This window comes from Tasmannia lanceolata, unplaced genomic scaffold, assembly GCF_043159265.1.
Source record: "Tasmannia lanceolata isolate RefF3 unplaced genomic scaffold, GAP_Taslan_0.1 ptg000005l, whole genome shotgun sequence".
In the NCBI taxonomy this organism is placed as follows: Eukaryota; Viridiplantae; Streptophyta; class Magnoliopsida; order Canellales; family Winteraceae; genus Tasmannia; species Tasmannia lanceolata.
Window position 1 is genome coordinate 783,775 of NW_027518682.1, and position 18,356 is coordinate 802,130.

General features: G+C 38.1%; 2 protein-coding genes and 1 pseudogene across 3 annotated transcripts; 1 reads left to right on the forward strand and 2 right to left on the reverse strand.

Annotated features, from left to right (window-relative positions):
• Positions 1-852: 852 nt before the first annotated feature.
• On the reverse strand, positions 853-2,356 carry LOC143876880 (aspartic proteinase CDR1 pseudogene; annotated as a pseudogene).
• Positions 2,357-5,877: 3,521 nt separating this feature from the next.
• Positions 5,878-7,062, forward strand: LOC143876439 (uncharacterized). Its single transcript, XM_077378135.1, has one exon. It carries the CDS (start codon positions 6,008-6,010, stop codon positions 6,839-6,841), a length of 834 nt encoding a protein of 277 aa, XP_077234250.1. The 5' UTR covers positions 5,878-6,007; the 3' UTR covers positions 6,842-7,062.
• Positions 7,063-7,939: 877 nt separating this feature from the next.
• On the reverse strand, positions 7,940-18,289 carry LOC143876990 (maltose excess protein 1-like, chloroplastic). 2 transcript variants are annotated; one of them, XM_077378685.1, is made up of 9 exons: positions 17,881-18,289; positions 17,603-17,776; positions 17,231-17,521; positions 17,047-17,136; positions 11,606-11,707; positions 11,358-11,518; positions 9,531-9,593; positions 9,364-9,425; positions 7,940-8,345 (listed from the first exon to the last, which is right to left on the reverse strand). In XM_077378685.1, the coding sequence occupies exons 1-9, from the start codon at positions 18,109-18,111 to the stop codon at positions 8,263-8,265; spliced, it is 1,257 nt and encodes a 418-aa protein (XP_077234800.1). In that variant the 5' UTR covers positions 18,112-18,289; the 3' UTR covers positions 7,940-8,262. The 2 variants fall into 2 exon arrangements, with proteins under 2 accessions (XP_077234800.1, XP_077234801.1); XM_077378686.1 differs by having other exon boundaries at positions 11,400-11,518; positions 17,881-18,286.
• Positions 18,290-18,356: the final 67 nt, after the last annotated feature.

Sequence of the window (18,356 nt, forward strand, 5' to 3'; positions counted from 1 at the left end):
TTGAATTAAAACTTTTAAATAAGATTATAGTGTGGTTTTTAATAATATACAAATTCACTTCATTTTGTTATCATGTAATGTATTTTAATATCTATAGAATAAGTTACTTTTAAAAGGTTTTAAATAATTCTTTCCCTATAAATAATATTTAATATAGACAGAGATTATATGGTGTAGAACATACAGATGAATGGTTTAGATCGTCTCAATAACTGGACCCCCAACTATTAGGACAATGATTTATTTGCCGCCTTTTCTTCGCCGGGATACCCTCTTGTAGTCTAAAAGGAGTAGGCAGTATATGGCTCCAAGAGAAAGGGTTGGGCCTGTAGCTCAACATTTTGAGAAAAAGACATTATAGGGGGGTGTCACACAGAGAAAAGGGGGGGAGAACATAGGCCTAGATTGAATGGAAAGATTTTTGTGGAAAAGTTTGGAAAGGAAAACTATTTCTAAAATTTTCTACTTTTTGTACACATGAAAAAAGATAATTGCAACCAATCCTATTCAAATTTTATTTAGATTTATAGCAATATCTGACTAAATTATGAAATTAACCATAACCATATAATTTTCCTCTAAATTGTGGAAAGAAAATATTTCTCAAAAAAATAATATCTCATCAGAAATGTTTTTCTTGCAATCCAAACAGGGTCATAACGTACTGACATATTCACTCCCCCTTTCTTAGCTGAGCCACCGCATTCTTGTGTATTTCTCACAACTATTTACACTGCAAGGTGGTGGCCCAAGGAAGAAAAGGAGGGCGAATATATCATCTGTCAGAATATTCACAGAAATACAAGCCCATGTCTCATATATAGTCCAAAAGAACAAGATAGAAGATTTCCATAAAGAGGTACTTGAATATATCAATGTAAAGACACAGACAAAGACAAAGGAGTGACTAAGGGAATTATAAGGAGTGACAAAGGAGTGACTAAGTGACTAAGGAACGATAACAATAAGTTGCTGTAATCGCTTCAAAATAGCCAGAAAGTTAAAACTTAGCAAATCAAATCTAAGGAAATCCCAACATCCACTAGTTCTGGGCACAATTAGCCGGAGCAAACGAGACCTTCTTGTCCACAAGGTCATACCCAACCTTGAAGTTCTGTTGAGCCACATTCCCCAAAATGGAAATACTCTGACTAGGCAAAACAGCTAAGCAAGCAACACCTTCGGACGGTGCAATAAACATATTCATTGGAGGTAAGCGAAGTATAGCCCCTGAGAAAGCTAACGTCAGGTAGGGTAACTCCGTCTCAGTTCCATAGCACAAGCTAAATGTTCCGGTCGGATCTCCAATAGGATTACCGTCGACGGAGTCTGACACCGCAGACTCCAATTCTTTATACACATCGCTCGCTAAATAGGTCAGTGTCGTGCCAGAATCAATAATAATATTACCTTCCCCCTCCATCGATAAGCTAACACTTTTGGTCCCCACCCTGATTTCTTCAAGCGTGAGAAAGTAAAAGGTATCAGGTTCTTTGGAAACCATAGGCGTGGATACCGTGCCCTTGCCGGAAACTATAGCTCTTTCGCCAAAATTCAGTACACTGGTAGCCGAGGTTTTAGATAAAGGAACCAAACAATAAGAGAATTTCCCTTCAATGGAAGGGCCCAATTGAGAAACAAGAGAAAGTTCTCCACCACCAAGTCCAACCAATCCATCCCCATTACTATCGAAAGTTCCAGCGTTGTCGTGTCCACAACCGAATGAAATCTTACTAATTTTAACACTTCTACCACTAGTAGAATCAAAAGTAAGTGTCTCGGCTGCAACAACACCATAGGTGTGTGATCGGTCACCATATTGATACGTGTATGCACATTCGTTGGATTCTCCACAGATTGATTGCCCTTCTGGAAGGGCAGCACATGCTGAAGATTCGCACGAGAGATTACGGTAAGTAGAAGATTTTAAGGAATCGAATAAAGGGTCTTTTTGTTTGTAGCATTCGATGCAGGGTTTGCATTGGATCCAGATGAGATCGCTCCCCGTGTCAGCAATGGCTAGGATTTTGACAGGTGGCGTTCCAATGGAGAAAGTCATAAGATATTCAAAAGAGTTAGGAACAATAGTTGATTCAACAGATGAAGTAGAGATGGAAGAAGGGCGAATGGATGCGGAGACAAAGTGTTGGAGGCGGGTATTTGATCGGCGTGCAGCTTTCGCCATTCGGTCATAAATGGTATCAGAAGGGTTATAGAAAGGAGAGAGTGGCGAATCACGGTGGATGAGACCAACACTAAATCCGCCATTGCCGGCTTCCACAAATTTATTCGGAAGAGAAACAAAGACAGCCAAAGAGAGGAGAATTGTATAGGCAATACCAGTAGTAATCGCCATTTTCTTAGAGAAGGGAGAGAAGGAAAGAATGGATTGAAGGACAAATTGGGTTATTGTGTATTTATAGAACACAGAAAGATATCCATGCATGAGAGGAAATTTAACTAGGACAACGAATTTGCCAAATGACTAGATACGGCTAACTACAAACGCCTGCTTGCCTTCTAAAAATGGCCTTCTTTCCATTTTTGGCCTTCTTTCCGTTTTTCGAAAAGATCTTCACAGCTCTCCCTCCTGTTTTTCTTAAATGTCAGCGTTGAATAAATGGCAAAAAATCTCATGTATTGAGTCTCGAAGATTAGAAATTGAACAGCAAGATTTGGCTGGCAATTTCAAATTTCGAAGCTAATTAAGATCTGTTTTTTGGTGAATGAAGGGTCATCTTTGGAATTGTGCATCCATGTTCTTTGCTCTTGCGTGCGTGCCTTTTGCATGTACATACATTGTCTAGCATTTATATATAGTAACTCAAGGAACTTGTGTATTACCGCACATTTTTATTTTCTTCAATTCATTGAACGTTCATGCACACTAGCACCTGCTTGTGTTGCTAGTGTTGTTGTTTCAAAACATACAGTTGTAATCAGTGCGTATGGGGTTGTATACGGATCCACCTCGGATTTGATCTACCCGTTGGATCTTTTTCATACTACTTTTGGGGATCCTACTTTCTGAGTCTGGGTCACGTTCCATTTCAAATTAAACCATCCATCAAAGTGTTCTAGGTCCATCTCTAATCGAATTGTCATCAAAACAAAAAGCAGGGAAATATAAATATTGTTTTTTTGTTTGTTTTGTACAGGGTTTTTGAATGTTATGAAGATACTCCTCTTGAGTAGACACAATATGAGAAAAAATGAAGGGTATTTTCCTTCATTAGTGCTCTACATTCACAACACTCCATGGGATTTTGTGGCTACGTCTAAAGCCCGTTCGAAAATAATTTCGGACCTATGGAACCTATGGAAACGGTTCAGATCGACTTCTATGCCCAAATCCTATCCATTGAAAGTTTGGATTCTTTTGATCCATCGGATTTGGGTCCATGTGGAACCTTTGATATGTCCGGGAACACTCTTCAATCACGGGAATAAACTATACAAATTTCCTTTATTTTTCAACCCTGAGTTCAGTTTTTACTCTTTTGAGATTGCCAACCCTTTTTCTATTGAGAAAATCTTCTTGGATGGATCATCGTACCTCATGGATCCCTTTTATGGTTCAATCTTCTCCTTTAATTTACATTTGAGGCATATTGTCCTTAGTTTTAAGTGCTGATCTATAAAATCGACGTTCTTCGTAATCAATTGATCAAAGGGCTACTTGTTGGAATGTATGAGATACCCTCACCGTTGGATGTATTGAGATCTCACCGTTGGATTAGATTAGGCTTGACTAGGTAGATGGTTTGTTCAGACAACTTAGCTTGATTTGGATTATCTTCCAACTTGATCTCATTTTTGTTTAAGTGCTTGCAAATTGAAACATAGACTAATTAAAGTGTTTTTTTTCATAAGCCATCATAACCCATTCTCTAAATATTGTAAATGTAACTGAGCCCCATCGTTTTTGCATAGGTTGGAAAATGCTGTTATTTTGAGAAAGAAAAGAAACATTAATATACTAAAATCTTTGAATTGCGAAAGGCAAAAGCACCGTGAAGGATATTGAGGTTATATTGAAAAATATTGACACGATTTCTTTGAGAAATGCTAAAATGAAGGAGACCTTGAAAAAAAACTACTTACAATGATGCTCCCATTGGGCCATCTCAGCAAAGTGCATTTATTATTCCTTTAATTTTATATTTCTGTGTTATTGTAAATGCACTTTGGTGAGATTGTCCTGTGAGGTCACCCTTGTAGCTGGTTTTTTTGTAAGGGTGCCCTTCACTTTAGCTCACATTGCTCTAAAGGGCACCAAAAAAAAAAAAACAGCTACAATGATGCCCCCATTGGACCATCTAACCTAGTGGGGGGGTGTTAACGGATCTACAATGGGATCAGCTATGTATTTGCCACAATCCATTCAAGTCCTTCATCACTCTGACCGATTTAGGAGTGTTCTTTGGATCCTACTTCCTGTCTCGGTCACATTTCATTTCAAATCGGACCGTCCATCAAGTGTTCAAGTAAGTCCTACTTACATTGTACGTAAAAATATTTTTAATTTTAAAAAGTAGTGATAATTTTCAATTAACTATTAGGTGGTGTCTACTCAATTTATTCAATATTCAAATAAATTTGTCATTCATATATAATTAATCTAACTTCTAAATAAGTAAATATAGTTGTAAACAATAAAACTAATTTAAATTACATATGAGAATAGGGTAGTTAATGACTGCATATAACAATAGAATTAAGTTATGACTGAATGATGAGGGTGAGTGTCTGTGGCTGTGGTGTAGTGGCTTGGGGATTTAGGGTTAATGGTTAGAGACGGAAGAGAAGAGGGGGACATGAATGGCAGAAGGGACGTGTTATATCCGCCCCTTTTGATTACTTGGGACACCCATGACAAAATACTCTGAAAAATAGGAATTGTTTGAAAAAATGATTACAACTTATTTTTACTACAATACCCCTCAAATAGTTAAATTTCTAAAAAAAATATAAAGGATAATTCCCTTCTATAAAATAGCATAATAAAATCATATTTAGAAGTGTCCCACAGATTTTTGTTTGTTTTCTAGGTTGATAATAATTTCGGATCCTATGATATAGGGATCCGAAACGTGCCTATGGATGCTGCTAATGTGTCAAGATCCTGCTGGGCATTTAAGTTCAGATTCGGATGGTCCATTAGAACGTCTGGGTCCATTGACACCACAGATCTCACCAAAAATGCATTTCTCATTTCATCATTTTCAATTAGGGGTGTAAACGAGCCGAGCCGAGCTTGGCCAGGCTCGGCTCGGCTTGTTGAGCTCAAAGGCTCGGCTCAGGCTCGGCTCGGCTCGGTCAGGCTCGGCCAGGCTCGCGAGCTTTATGAGCTTGGGTTCATCGAGCGTGAAGTTTCGCACATATGTGCGCAAAGGTTGGTAGCAAAACCAAATAAGAAAAAAAAGTAATCATTACCCAAAAAAAGCAAAATAGCTAATTTTATATAGTTTAAAATGAAAAATTACCAAGAAAATGTAGTAAGTTAAGTAAGTTATGACAATTAAGAAAAAAATACCAAAAAGTTCAAAGTTAAGACAATTACAGGAAAAAATCAATTTTTATTACGTTTTGCAGATGATGTTGACATTAATACGGCATTTTTGCAGATGTTGACATTACGAGTACCTTGATGACATTACATACGGCATTTTTGCAATTATGTTGACATTACGAGCATTAACGAGCCGAGCCGAGCCTGGCGTAACTTGGGCTCGGCTCGTTAAGGATTCGAGCCGAGCTCGAGCCGAGCTTTTTTCGAGCCCCGAGCTAAAATTGACACCCTTATTTTCAATGACTAATAAGTGACTTAGAAATGAGGTGTGACAAGTATCCTGTCGTTCAACAAAAAATTCTCTCATCGGTGGAGCCGAGAAAGCAAAAGGCTCCCCTTTCCAACGGTCAGAAATCCCAAGCCTTATAGATGATGTAACCGTTGTAGACCAAACGCAGGTAGAAAGGCATCTCTCTCTCTCTCTCTCTCTCTCTCATGGCCGATTTTCCATATCTTTCCTCACCCGAAAGCAACGATTCGGCTGTTGAAGATATCATATCTCAAGCTACTGATCTCTATGCTCTTGAGCAGATTGCAGCTCTCAATTCCTGTCATGTTTCAGATTCTGTTCTGCCCACTGCTCTTGAAACCAGATTTCTCAAGCTCAAATCATTTCCAGGAGCAAATCCCAAGCTCAAAAACCCCCCTCCATCTCTCACTCAAGAAAAGACAACGATGTCCAACAGCTTAAATCAGTTTAAGAAAGCACCCACTTCATCCCCTGATGAGGAAACCGATTTCCAATCTCAATTTCTTTCAGTAGAATCCATGAAGCCTGAAATTCTTTCTCAGAGGGGAGAGTTAAAGATCTCTGACCAAGGTAAAAGAAGCCCACATTCATCTTCTAATAAGGAAAATGAGATTTTGAATCACGCCAAGGGTCAGAATTCAAAATCAAGAACTGGCTCAGCTTCGTCGCCTTCGGGTTCTTCTTCTTCATCTTGGGAAGCTTCTTCCCCTCCCAGACAGATCTGCTGCTTTTGGTGCTCGCCAAAAAAGGTGCCCAGAAAGAAAAGCAAGGAAAATAGGGACATGGGTTTTGATCTTGACATTGGAGATTGGGAAAAGAATGATGCAATCCTATCAGATTTGGGCACTTTTTCACTCAAAGACAAGAAGCAGATGCTGAAGAAAGCATTGAAGGAGGAGGAAAAGGTGAGTAGGGAGGCAGAGAAGGTGGTGAAGTGGGTGAAGCAGGCCTCTGCAAGGATGGATGTTTCCACAATCGATTATTCACTGAGTGATGATGATCAAGAAATATTCAAGTGAAGATGGGTCCCCTCATGAAGAAAAAAAAAATTCAGGTTAAAAAAGAACAGTGTCTCTGTTACCAATACCATAAGCATCTCCATAACCATAACCATCATTATACATAATACTATAATAATTGTAGTTTTGAAACTATAGAAAATAAGTGTGTAAGGATATTTCTTATCATAGCTTCTGTGTTGTAAATTCCTAGTACAACATTTCAAGTTTTTCTTGATGTAGTTTCTGTATTGAAGAGTTTGAAAAATAGTTAGCCCTCAAATCCATATTGTTAAAGTATAAAAGATAAATAACGCCTTAAGCTGTTGGAGAAGTTGGTTAGTTAACATGGTATCTGAGCCAAAGGTCTCAAGTTCAAACCTCCCGGATAGCAAAAACCCACATTCGATGGTCGGCCCAAAGTGGGACCACATGTGCCACGTGTTTGCCAAGTAGGCCACACGTGCGGGGGAGTGTTAAAGTATAAAAGATAAATAACGCCTTTCTCCAACAGCGGAGAAGTTGGTTAGTTAACACATATCAATGAAGAGAAATTCTATATCTCTGTAATTAAGTGGTTCTATCGAAACACACTTCAATTTCCACTTTCACTTGGGTCAAAATTCATTTTTCATTGGAATCTAAACACACTTCAGTTTCAACTAAATAATTAAATCTCATGTATCAATAGGAAAATGAATCACATCAACAAGGTTTCGTCCGTTGGGATGGCATGTAAAATGCATATTTTCCTTAAGCAGCCCTTGAAAAAAATTTACATTTGATTCGGATATTGCAAATCTATAACCTGCTATCTTATTTCAATACCATATGCTGTCCGAAATCAGTTGAACTTATTCACCATGTCTGCCCCACTCAAAACTCACAAGACAACAAATATATGCACACCCAATTAGCGACTAATTATAGCTGAATAAGCAAAGAATATACAGATTCTTTAACTTCGATTAATCATACCCATCTAGGTGTTGACAAAAGGACAATGTACGACAGAAGTCAAGAACTTGGAACTGATCTTTGTGTAGTTAGGAGATTGATGATTAAATGAAGAGCATTAATAAAAATCTGACCAACTGGCTCTGAAAATACACTTGCGCATAAAATAAAAGGGATATTTTATGGTTATCCGTGGAAACAACAGGTAATAGATTGAGTTCTCTTAAGTTATTCTGTCAATTGTGCTTGTGGCTTCAACTTTCCCAATCAAAGGAAAACAAATACAATTTCGTGCAATCATCTTATTCAACATTCAATTTATATCCTCAGTTGGCCTTTTGTAGCTTGCCCAGGAGCAATATTGGTGCTACAATATAGCTGACAACAAGCGATGGTCTCATTATTCCTATTGCAGCCTGAGAACAAGATCCATCAGTCAATTGGACTTTGATGATAAATTTTGCATCAGCAGTAATTCAGATAAATCATGCTCCAAAAACCAACTCCTTCAAAGATCTCAGCGGAGAACTGTATCCATAAACTTTGGTGTCTCTCCACAGAGTCATTCCTATTAGAGCAACAAACAATCCAATCACAATATTGTTTTCCATCATTATTCAAAAAAAAAAAAAATTGTTTTCCATCAACATAATTTACAGGTTATTGCCCAATTTGCTACATTTTCATGAAAGAAAAATGCTAAGTTCTTCAGGAACAGCTATAACAATAATCTGTTTGTATCGTGACTATCACAGAGGCCAGTATTTGCAGTTCTTCCCATGATCATAACAGTCAACAGATATTTCCCTGCTAATACCCCTCTACCACAAGAACATATGGTACATTTTGAAAAGATAATATCAAACAAGTGCTACCAACAAAATTTGATGTCGCCATTCAAAAAAATAAATAAATTTGATGCCAATCACTGTCTACTCTAAACAAGGATCATTTTAAGGCATTTATAGTCAAAGAAGACATAAATTTAAACAACAGGAAGGAAAAAACCATGGTCCATTCTATAATTACTTTTAATATCACATCTGATGAAAATACTTTTTGTTCTAACAACTTTTACTTATACATGATAAATTGGAGACTAGCAAGAACCGAAAGTCTAAAATAGAACTGCCAAACCCAAGAGACAAATGCAGGGAAGCCCATATTCACCATGAACACAGGTTGTCGGTTTTCAAAACTTTCATTAATTAAAATTTAAATGAGAAAGTCATCACAGTTAGAGTTTCCACTTTACATGGCTTATAAAAAGCACAAGTGAACCATTCAAATAAAAGATTTTTACATGGCTAATAAAAAGCTTCCATTGAACCATTCAAAAAATAAATAACTTCTATTGATTAAATAAAGGATAAGCACAAGTGGTTAATATTTTAAATTACAAATCAGTACCACTATTTTCTCAAATCCATTTCAAATTAAAAATAATCATCAATATTGGTAAGTCAAAATTACTCTAGGATGGACCCAAAATAGTAGATGCTGATACTAGTAAAGTTTTCTGAGTATAATAGTATTGTTAAGCATTTCCAGATGTTTTAAATGGTCATTATAAAAAAGGAGCAAACCTATCCATGTAAACAAGCCGAGCGTTGCTGCGAAGAAGAATTCCCTGCTAATACTGTTGAAACTGGAAGGACAGAGCAATGTTTAGAATCATACTAACAGAAAAGCTCAAAGGAATTTGTCAGGAGATAACCTTGAAGATGTAGCCATGAAAATAAGAGTAGCATACCAGTACATGCATATTAGGTTACCCCATCCATACAGAATAGACGCCCACGTGGAACCAGTGAACCTGGAACCCAAATTATAAGGATTAACCTTCTGAGTGTTAGCATCTCTTTTAGATTGTATTGTCATGCAATGCCAAGAAATTTGAAAAGAAGAATTAACAATATCCTTCTTTTTTGTAAAATTAGATGAAAATGGGACATTATTTTGATTAGGGGTGTCAATGGATCCACTTTGAATCAGATCCACCTACATCTTGCTCACGATCAGTTTAGACTTTAGATCCCTTATCGGCTGGGCCCTTTTTGGAGTGCTTTTCGGATTTTACTTTCTGAGTCTAGGTCACGATCGATTTCAAATCAGAACGTCTATCGGAGTGTCCTAGGTCATACACTCCTACAGTCCTACTTACATTGTACAAGATTAGAGCTTTCGGTTAGGGAAGGTCGGAGGGAAGAAACTCGAGAGGGAGGGGATTCACCATCAAAATGAAAAGTGGGAAAATAAAATGTGGTGGTTTTGAACAGGGTTTTTTACTGTTACGAAAACACCCCTCATTAATATACATAAATGAATGGAAATATGAATGATCTTTTTGTACATTGGCACCCTCCATTCAGAGCTGGGGCGCTCCATCAGTTTTTGTGGCTATGTTTGAGTCACGATCCGATATAATTTCAGACCATGGGATATGGATACAATGGACACAGTCGGATCCAGCTGTTGTTCCCAAATCTTGTTCGTTGATGTTTGTATAGTTTGGCACCATTGGATCATCTAGATCCATTGACGGCCCTAATTTTGATAGCAGCTCTTTTCTTAAATCATTGAGTAATCTATCTCAAGCTGAAGATAGCCACATCTTGATTCCAGCAGTTATATTTTCTCCAGGTTTTAAATGTCTAGCTGAAGTAAATGGAAATGAAAATGGACCTCAACCTAAAAATGATTCCAGTGCTTCTGTCATTTGTGCAGAAGAGTGGCATTGTCATTTGTGCAGATGGGGTTTAGAAAATCTAGTGAAGTAGCAAGTACCACTTTTGTTACTACTCCAGAAAAATTCAGAAATTGCAACTCAAAAACTAGCAAAACTAAGCATGACTAATTCAGCCTAGTATTTGCAGCTGCATTCTCCATGCATCCTACATTTTAGAGAAAGGCACAAGTCATATTAAAAACAAGAAAGATAAAAAGAATAGTATATCCAGCTAACTTTGATGTTCATATTACAGAACCCGGTGTAGTTGCTATAGAATGAAATCTTGTTTTCAACATTAGAAAATAACAAGGCTTTCCATTTCTCAGAAAAGTAGGTGGTTAAAAGTTAAAACTAACCTTTAGTTACCTTCAGTGGCAAGGATAACTTGTGAGCAAAGACCCGAAGGATAACACTAAGGATACTACATGTTTCCACAAGACATTTCAGGAAACTGTCATGAAAACTGGATGGAAGACATTTCAGGACACTAAGGATAATACATGTTTCCACAAGACCATTTCAGAACAAGCAGAAACATGAGTTTTGACAACTGCCCATGAAACCCAATAAAAATATTCGGATATTGCATTTTACAAAATCATGAAATTAAGCACAATTCATTCCATCTAATATTTCGAGCAGCACTTTCCAAACATCCTACATTTTGAAGGGCACAAATCCTCTGCAAAAAAAATACAAAAAGACTAGGATACCTGAATAACTCCAATGTGTTTCTTTTTACAGAATCTGGTATGGTTGTTATCGAATGGGTTGTTGTTTTCAAAATTAGAAAATAATATAACTTTGCATTCTTCAGAAAAATACGTGGTTAAAATAACTTTTAGTTACCTGCAGTGGCAAAGGTAACTGGTGAGAGAAAAGAGGAAATACCACATGAGATCGCGAATAAAAAGTGCGCGTGGAATCATAAGACCATTTCCCATCACGGCAAGAACCATTGAGAAAGGTGATAAGCCTTTGATGTTCTCAGGATTGAGAAAACTTGTCCACTGAACAAAAACTCATTTATTAGCATAAGGTCCAATGATAATGGAACTGTTTGAAATTTCAAAACCAGGGCATATATCCATGCATACCATCTGTGAAACTGGCATCCACATGAAGAGTAGAGTGGCAGTCCATCCTGATGTTGACACAACAAATTTGACTCCTTTCTCTGGAAGTTGCCCTGTTCGTGCCTGCAAGTCTTAGTGGCTTTACAATTAAGGAGGACCCAAGCAGGCTCAAAGATGCAGAACAAGATGATACAGTTGAAGAGAGAGAAACAGAAATCCAAATATTAGTTAGACGATCTAAGCTAATATCATAAATGATTCACTTCATATCCTCCAGAATGATTAAACAATAGATGATAGAGAAGCCATGAAAGGAACCTGATTAGCACGATAACTTGTGCTGTTGCTAGACTACAAAGCTTGGAACCTTTCCTTGAACTGTGTTTTAGAATTCATAAGCCCATGGATTACACAAGCCGAAACAAGGGGACTCACCAGTTTTCATTTCAGGACTGGCTGGCACAATACACAGGTGGGTTCCATTGTCTCAACCAAAAACTAGGGCCCACTTTCTCGTCTTTGTGCCAACTTCGAGGCACAGAAGCCCATCATTTAATCTTCACCAAAATTATTGATGGATATGGGAGATTTTGACCTCATTGGAGCTAGAGAGAGTAAAAAAAAGAAAAATAAAAAACAGGACCAGAAGAATGGATGAGATGCCAAACGAACACGGATGAGATCCGTATAATGATATCAAGTCAATTCCCTTCAATCCAAAATGGAAGCACGGGCCCCAATATAGAATAAATATTGGGTTCAATCCAAAGGACTTCCAATTTCCCCACCACAGCAACTGTTGAGCCAGCAAATTCCAGATAGAATCACACCAAACTATTGTATCATAATTAGAAATGCATTAAGACTTGCATCCTCCAGGTTTCTCCCGCTGAGTCCATCAAAATTAAGTAGTCGCAACGGATTGGGAGCATCTCCGAAGTGACGAAGTCTGTATCTGAACCCATCCATGTAGCAGCAACAACTATAAGTCAATGAAATTTAGTTCAATCAACTGGAACACTTTTTGGCCATAGAGGGTGTGTCCAGACCTTCTCCGAAGTCTGTATCCGAACCCATCCATGTAGCAGCAACAACTTTAAGTCAATGAAATTTAGTTCAAATCAACTGGAACACTTTTTGGCCATAGAGGGTGTGTCTAGACCTTCTCCGAGTACCTTGTGTTTCTAAAGGAGAGTGTCAAAGAGGTAAGAAACCTCAAAAGTGTTTTAAGATGATCTGAGATGGCATCAGGGCAAAAAGTCGACCTCTCTAAGAGTCTACTAGCGGGGGTATTAACATGCAGAATGATGAGGTGTCACAACACGCGGCTGCATTGGGATGTAGGAAGGAGGACTTGGCCATCACCTATCTTGGTCTTCCTTTGGGTCATGGAGTCACTTGCGCATTCCTTTGGGACCCAGTGAAAAGGATGGAAAGGAAATTAGCCTTTTGGAAGAATCACTCTCATTAAGTCAACATTAGCAAATCTGCATATCTACTTCCTGTCGCTTTACAAAATCCCTGCAAAAGTGGCAAATTGGCTGGAAAAACTATAAAGAAACTTCCTATAGGAAGTCTCATTGTTTTGGTGGCCGTTGATCTCACTGTGGTACTTGTTGTGGCCGTTGTCCCTTTTTTGTTATGTATTTCACTATGTATTCACCACACCAACTTGCGGGGGAGTGTTGTACCAAGCTGGCTGTTTGCATGAGATGATTATCCTTTTTTTGTTGTATGGGTTTTATAGTTGATTGTATGGGTATTATAGTTTTCTTTGTACTAAGCTGGAGTTCCATAGTATATACACTCCAGTTTGAGGGGGAGTGTTGAAGAGTATGTAAGAGTAGTTTAGGTGTTATGTGTATGTGTGGAGGGTATTGTAGACTTAGTAGTTTTGTACAAGGTTGGGGCCTCTATATACATCATTTACATGGGAGGACTCCTTAGTGAAGACTCCTCATCTTCTCCCTCACTCTTCTCCATATTCTCCTCTCATCCTAATCTTCTAACATTCACCTTAACCTAGAATGAGTTTTAACATTTGAAGCCAAGAAGCCCGGTCCTTACACAATGGCAAGCCATCCCATACCTACCCCCTAACAACAAAATCCTCATTTTCCTTATTGATCTGTACCCAAAAATCACCGCTCCTCGTACAGGCCACCACCACACCATCTGTGCAAGCCTCAATTTAGAACATTAGGAACATAGATCCATAGTCCTTGGGGTCCTTTCCACCACATGAGGATAAGAATAGCATTCAATTGCACATAGAAGCTGGCATCCTAAAAAAAGTTGAGTTCGACTGGAATATTCTGAGCTTCTAACAGAGCCTTTTAGTTTTGAACAGGAGATAAACTGGACCTTTCCAGACTATTGACAAAAGGGGCTCTGATCCACAGATAACAAAACTGAAAAGTACATGACGGCTTCATATAAAAAGGATATCACAATTTAATTTTTTTTGAAAAGATAATTGATATTAAAGAAGAAGAAATACAAAGGAGGCAGAGGTTGCCCTTCTCATAAAATCAATTGAAATGCTCAGCAAAATGTTTATCTAGATCATCTATGTTGCCAAAAGAATATTTTTCTCTTTGATTTCCACCTTAACCTTGAGTAAGTATTAAAATTTGAAGCCAAGGAAGCCCAACCCTTACACAATGGCAAGTCATCCCATACCTACCCCCCTAGCAACAAAAACCTCATTTTCCTAATGCATTTTCCTAATTGATTTGTACCCAAAATCATTGCTGCTCATACAAGCCCCCAACACACGATCAGTGCAAGCCTCAATTAAGGACATTAGGAACATATATCTATAGCCATTACCATAGTCACCGGAAATTTCCTAGTTGGATGGGAAGCTCACTTTGGAAGCTACGTTCTTCTCACTAGCCAAATTTAGGGGAAGCATGCTTCCCATATGTTTCCTGTGTGTTTCCCTTTAATTGAGTGCACTTCGTATTTAGGTGATTATTTTTTCCTAAATGAATATTTTCTCTTTTTGATAATGCTAAAAAAAATGTATTTAAAAAATAGTGCATTTAGCTGTTCAAAAAAATATATAGTGCATCTAAAACTTGAAAACTGATCTTAAGTTTCAAATAAAAATTATGTGGATCTTTTTCTAAAAACATAGTATTAAATATATGTGAATAAAACATGTGAAACTTTAATTCCTACAACGTGTAATTCTAATTAGTCGCGCACTTCTTTTCTGTTTGTAATCTTTATATATGTTAAGCCTTCCTCTCTAACCTACTACAACCCACTCTTTCTATGTACATGAGGCCTCTTACACACTTCATATTGACATTCAAAGACGCTTAGCACACATTTTCTCTTGACTTTCTTTAGAGCTTTTTGCTTCCCTCATTTTCTCTTTTCTAATGCCGTTGCTTCCCACATCTCTTCTCTCAGTTGCTTTCTACTCTGGCAACTATGGTCCTTACTGCCCTTTCCAACACATAAGGATAATAATAGCATACAATTGCACATAGAAGCTGTCATCCTAAAAAAATTTAAGTTTGATTGGAATATTTTGAGCCTCACACGGGCTTTTTAGTTATGAATATGACATCAACTGGACCTTTCCCAAGCTATTGACAATTGGGGCTTTGATACAGTTAGCAACACTGAAAAATATGCCCCTTTTTCAGATAAAAAGGATATATCAAGGATCAATAGAATACACCATATTCTATTGATCCTTATGATTCAATAACAGATATAGTATATTTGTAACTCTAATTTGAAGAGAAGATCTTGGGCAGTGATCTTATGAACTACTCAATAATATGAATGGCGCTTCCTTCCTTTGGAAAACTTCATGAGGTACTAAAGGCAGGCAAACCTATTGGAAAAATAAGCTCACTGTGAATTCCAAAAAAAAAAGATAATTGTAATGGGATCTTATTATAGCATTTTTCACACTTTTCCCATAGACTTTTGCAACAGTTTGAAAAGTGCTATCTTACTTATCTTTACTTTATGAGCATTTGGGCTATTTTTAGTGCATTCACCCATTATAACGGCATCTGTCTCATCCTATTGTATATACTTGAATTGTATATGTGGAACGAATGAGATATGCTTTTCACACTCATAATTAACAAGTTGAAATTAAATTCATGTGTTGTGATATCGGTGGACTGATTCACTCTAGGAACCCCATTCAGATTCTTGATGCAATGGATCTGCTATTCCTTGCACAGTTAGCGTAACCAACATGTTCATGTTATACACTACATCTTTGTAACTCATGCCCCCTCACAGGACACCCAAAATGAGCTTCACTAACAAGTAGCAAACTGTATGTTGCAATTATCATCGCTCCAAATGACCATCTGTGCAGATGTGGCCGATGAAAAACAGTTAACCATGCTTTTCTAGGAGGAAATGCATCTCCCAAGAAAAAAAAGGATATAAGAAAGAAATAATAATTCAGGCATCTTTTACCTAGTTTGAGTGGACCAGCATGGCTTCCAATCACTAGATAGATCATAGATATAATGGCTGAGATGCTACTTCGAGACTTGAATCTGCCATTTCCATCCAATTTGCATGATTTGTGGCAAAAAAGAACTACTCAAATTGCCTACATCCTTGTATTCGTGAGCACATGGTGCTATTTCAGTATGAAAACATGGACAGACGAGCATAAATTAGCTCTCTTATATCCCCACTGGCCTTTGAGGACAACTTCAGCACAGGCACAAGAAGCAGGTTCTCCTTGTAGATTACCTAAATATTTACAGCTAGGCTTCAGGAGTGTTGAAGCTAAAACATTCTCATTGTATTACTTTTCTAAATTTAGTTACATTTTTACAATAATCTTCCATAAGGAATGTATATACGCTCTTCCCAGTTCCCATACCACAAGATGCCTGCCAATCATCCACAAAACCTAGAATTAAATCAGCGTTTTCTCTAGGAGTAGGACCCAAAAATCTCCTTGCTGAGCTTTGTTAAAATGTTTATGATATTCTTCTAGATCCAACCATTTCTTTGCTCTCAAACATGTAGACAAACTCTATGAGCGAGACCATTTCAAAATCAACTAGGCGGTTATCATTGCTCCAGAGCCACCCTGAAGTCAACTACAGAAACACCAGAGAGTGGGGAAATGATTTCATAATTCCCAAATATAATTTGGAAATACACCCAAGCAAAGAAACTAACATAGTAGATACCGATTTTCTAATATGGGTCGAATGGCTGGGAAAAATGATGGTAACAAGTGAAGGTTCATATGGAATCATAATCTTGAGGATGTGATCTTCTTTCATGGGTAATCCTGGACATGTAAATCATAATCTTGAGGATGTGATTTTACATCCAATCCAGTCATGAGGCTTGATACCAACGTAATCCATTAAATCAAAATGCAACTAGCATAACTGATTAAACAGACATGAGCAAACAATGCGATTAAAAGCAGGAGTAACTATCAAACTTACCATAACAACAGCCACAAGTGCCACAGAGAAAGCAATTACCCCAGGCAAGATGCTATTCGGAATATAAGGAACAAATGTCGACCACATAACCTGCAATCCAATCAGAGATAAAACAACACCACAAAATTCAGAAACTACCACTGCCAAAATGCGATCACGACTTGAAAAAAAATTACGGATTAACCTGAGGAAGAGCAGAGAGGCCTCCAATAGTAATAAAATCTTCCCAAAACTGCCAGATTCCCGAGTGAAGAAAATTAAAGTAATTCAGAAAATTGAGAATGAGACCACAAGCCACTATCACCGAAGTCACAATAAATTGAGGGAGAGGCATGGCTTGCGCCATTGCGAGCTGCACTATCACAGCATAATTTGATAGGACTCCGAGCGTCTGAACGATAATGGCCTCTGTCTCTCTCTTCTTCGCAAAGTAAGAAAGCAGAGAAATGTTCCCTAGCAAACCGGTCAGCATACCCTGTGAATCGCGTAAATTTTTCCATTAGAAACTGTAAATTGATACTAAAAAGAAAAAGAAGAAGAAATAGAAATTACGCACCAGCCATGGAACTGCAAAAAGAGCGGAATTGTTTCCCGCCAAAAGATTGCGAGCGTTGAGAATGATCTGAGGAAGTTGAAGTAACAGGAAGGGCAGATTCGCAGCTCCAGCGAATTTAGCCGTCAAGGAATCCCATTCCTCAAAGCTCTTGACAGAGGTAGGCTTCTCCAAACCCTAATTATAGAAGAAGAAAAAAGAAAAAATCAGCTTCACTTGCATATTTTTTCTTTCGAAATTTCTTCTGGAAATCCAGGATAGTAGGAAAAGATCGGTATTACCTGATCTGTAGGGTAAGGAGAGTCGGATTCTAGGGCACGCGAGCGATGTCGAAGAAATCTGGGAGCGGGAGCGAAGACGAAGGTGAGGGTCTTAGGGTTTTGGAAAGGGATTTTGGGAGAGGGAATGGATAGGAGAGAGGGTTTTAGTGGGAGGGAAAGGGTCGGAGAAGACAAGTTTGAGGTCGGGGAAGGTCGAAAGGGTGCCCTATCTAAGGGCACATACCCCGCCATCACTGTTAGAGCTGCAGAGCCAAGGAGAAGTAGAAGGTCGTTGGAAAGACACCGCCAACAAAGAACAGGCAGTGTGGTTCTCGTGACGGAATGCAGCAGTAACCATTTAATGACAAAAATGACCCCGTCTGTTTTCAGAAACTGACAAACTTATTGCTATTTTGGTTCTCGTGACGGTTGTTTGGGCCACTCATCCATATTTATGAGCTGATCACGGCATTGAGGGATCTCACACAGTACCGAAC

Bases quoted from the DNA above. Each gene is read 5' to 3' on its own strand.
- LOC143876990 (XM_077378685.1), bottom strand. From the start codon at position 18,111: ATGGCGGGGTATGTGCCCTTAGATAGGGCACCCTTTCGACCTTCCCCG. The intron at 11,519-11,605 runs GTATGCATGGAT...GTTTTTGTTCAG, and splicing joins GGATGCCAGTTTCACAGATG to TGGACAAGTTTTCTCAATCC. The intron at 9,426-9,530 runs GTATGCTACTCT...CTGTCCTTCCAG, and splicing joins AACCTAATATGCATGTACTG to TTTCAACAGTATTAGCAGGG.
- LOC143876439 (XM_077378135.1), top strand. From the start codon at position 6,008: ATGGCCGATTTTCCATATCTTTCCTCACCCGAAAGCAACGATTCGGCT.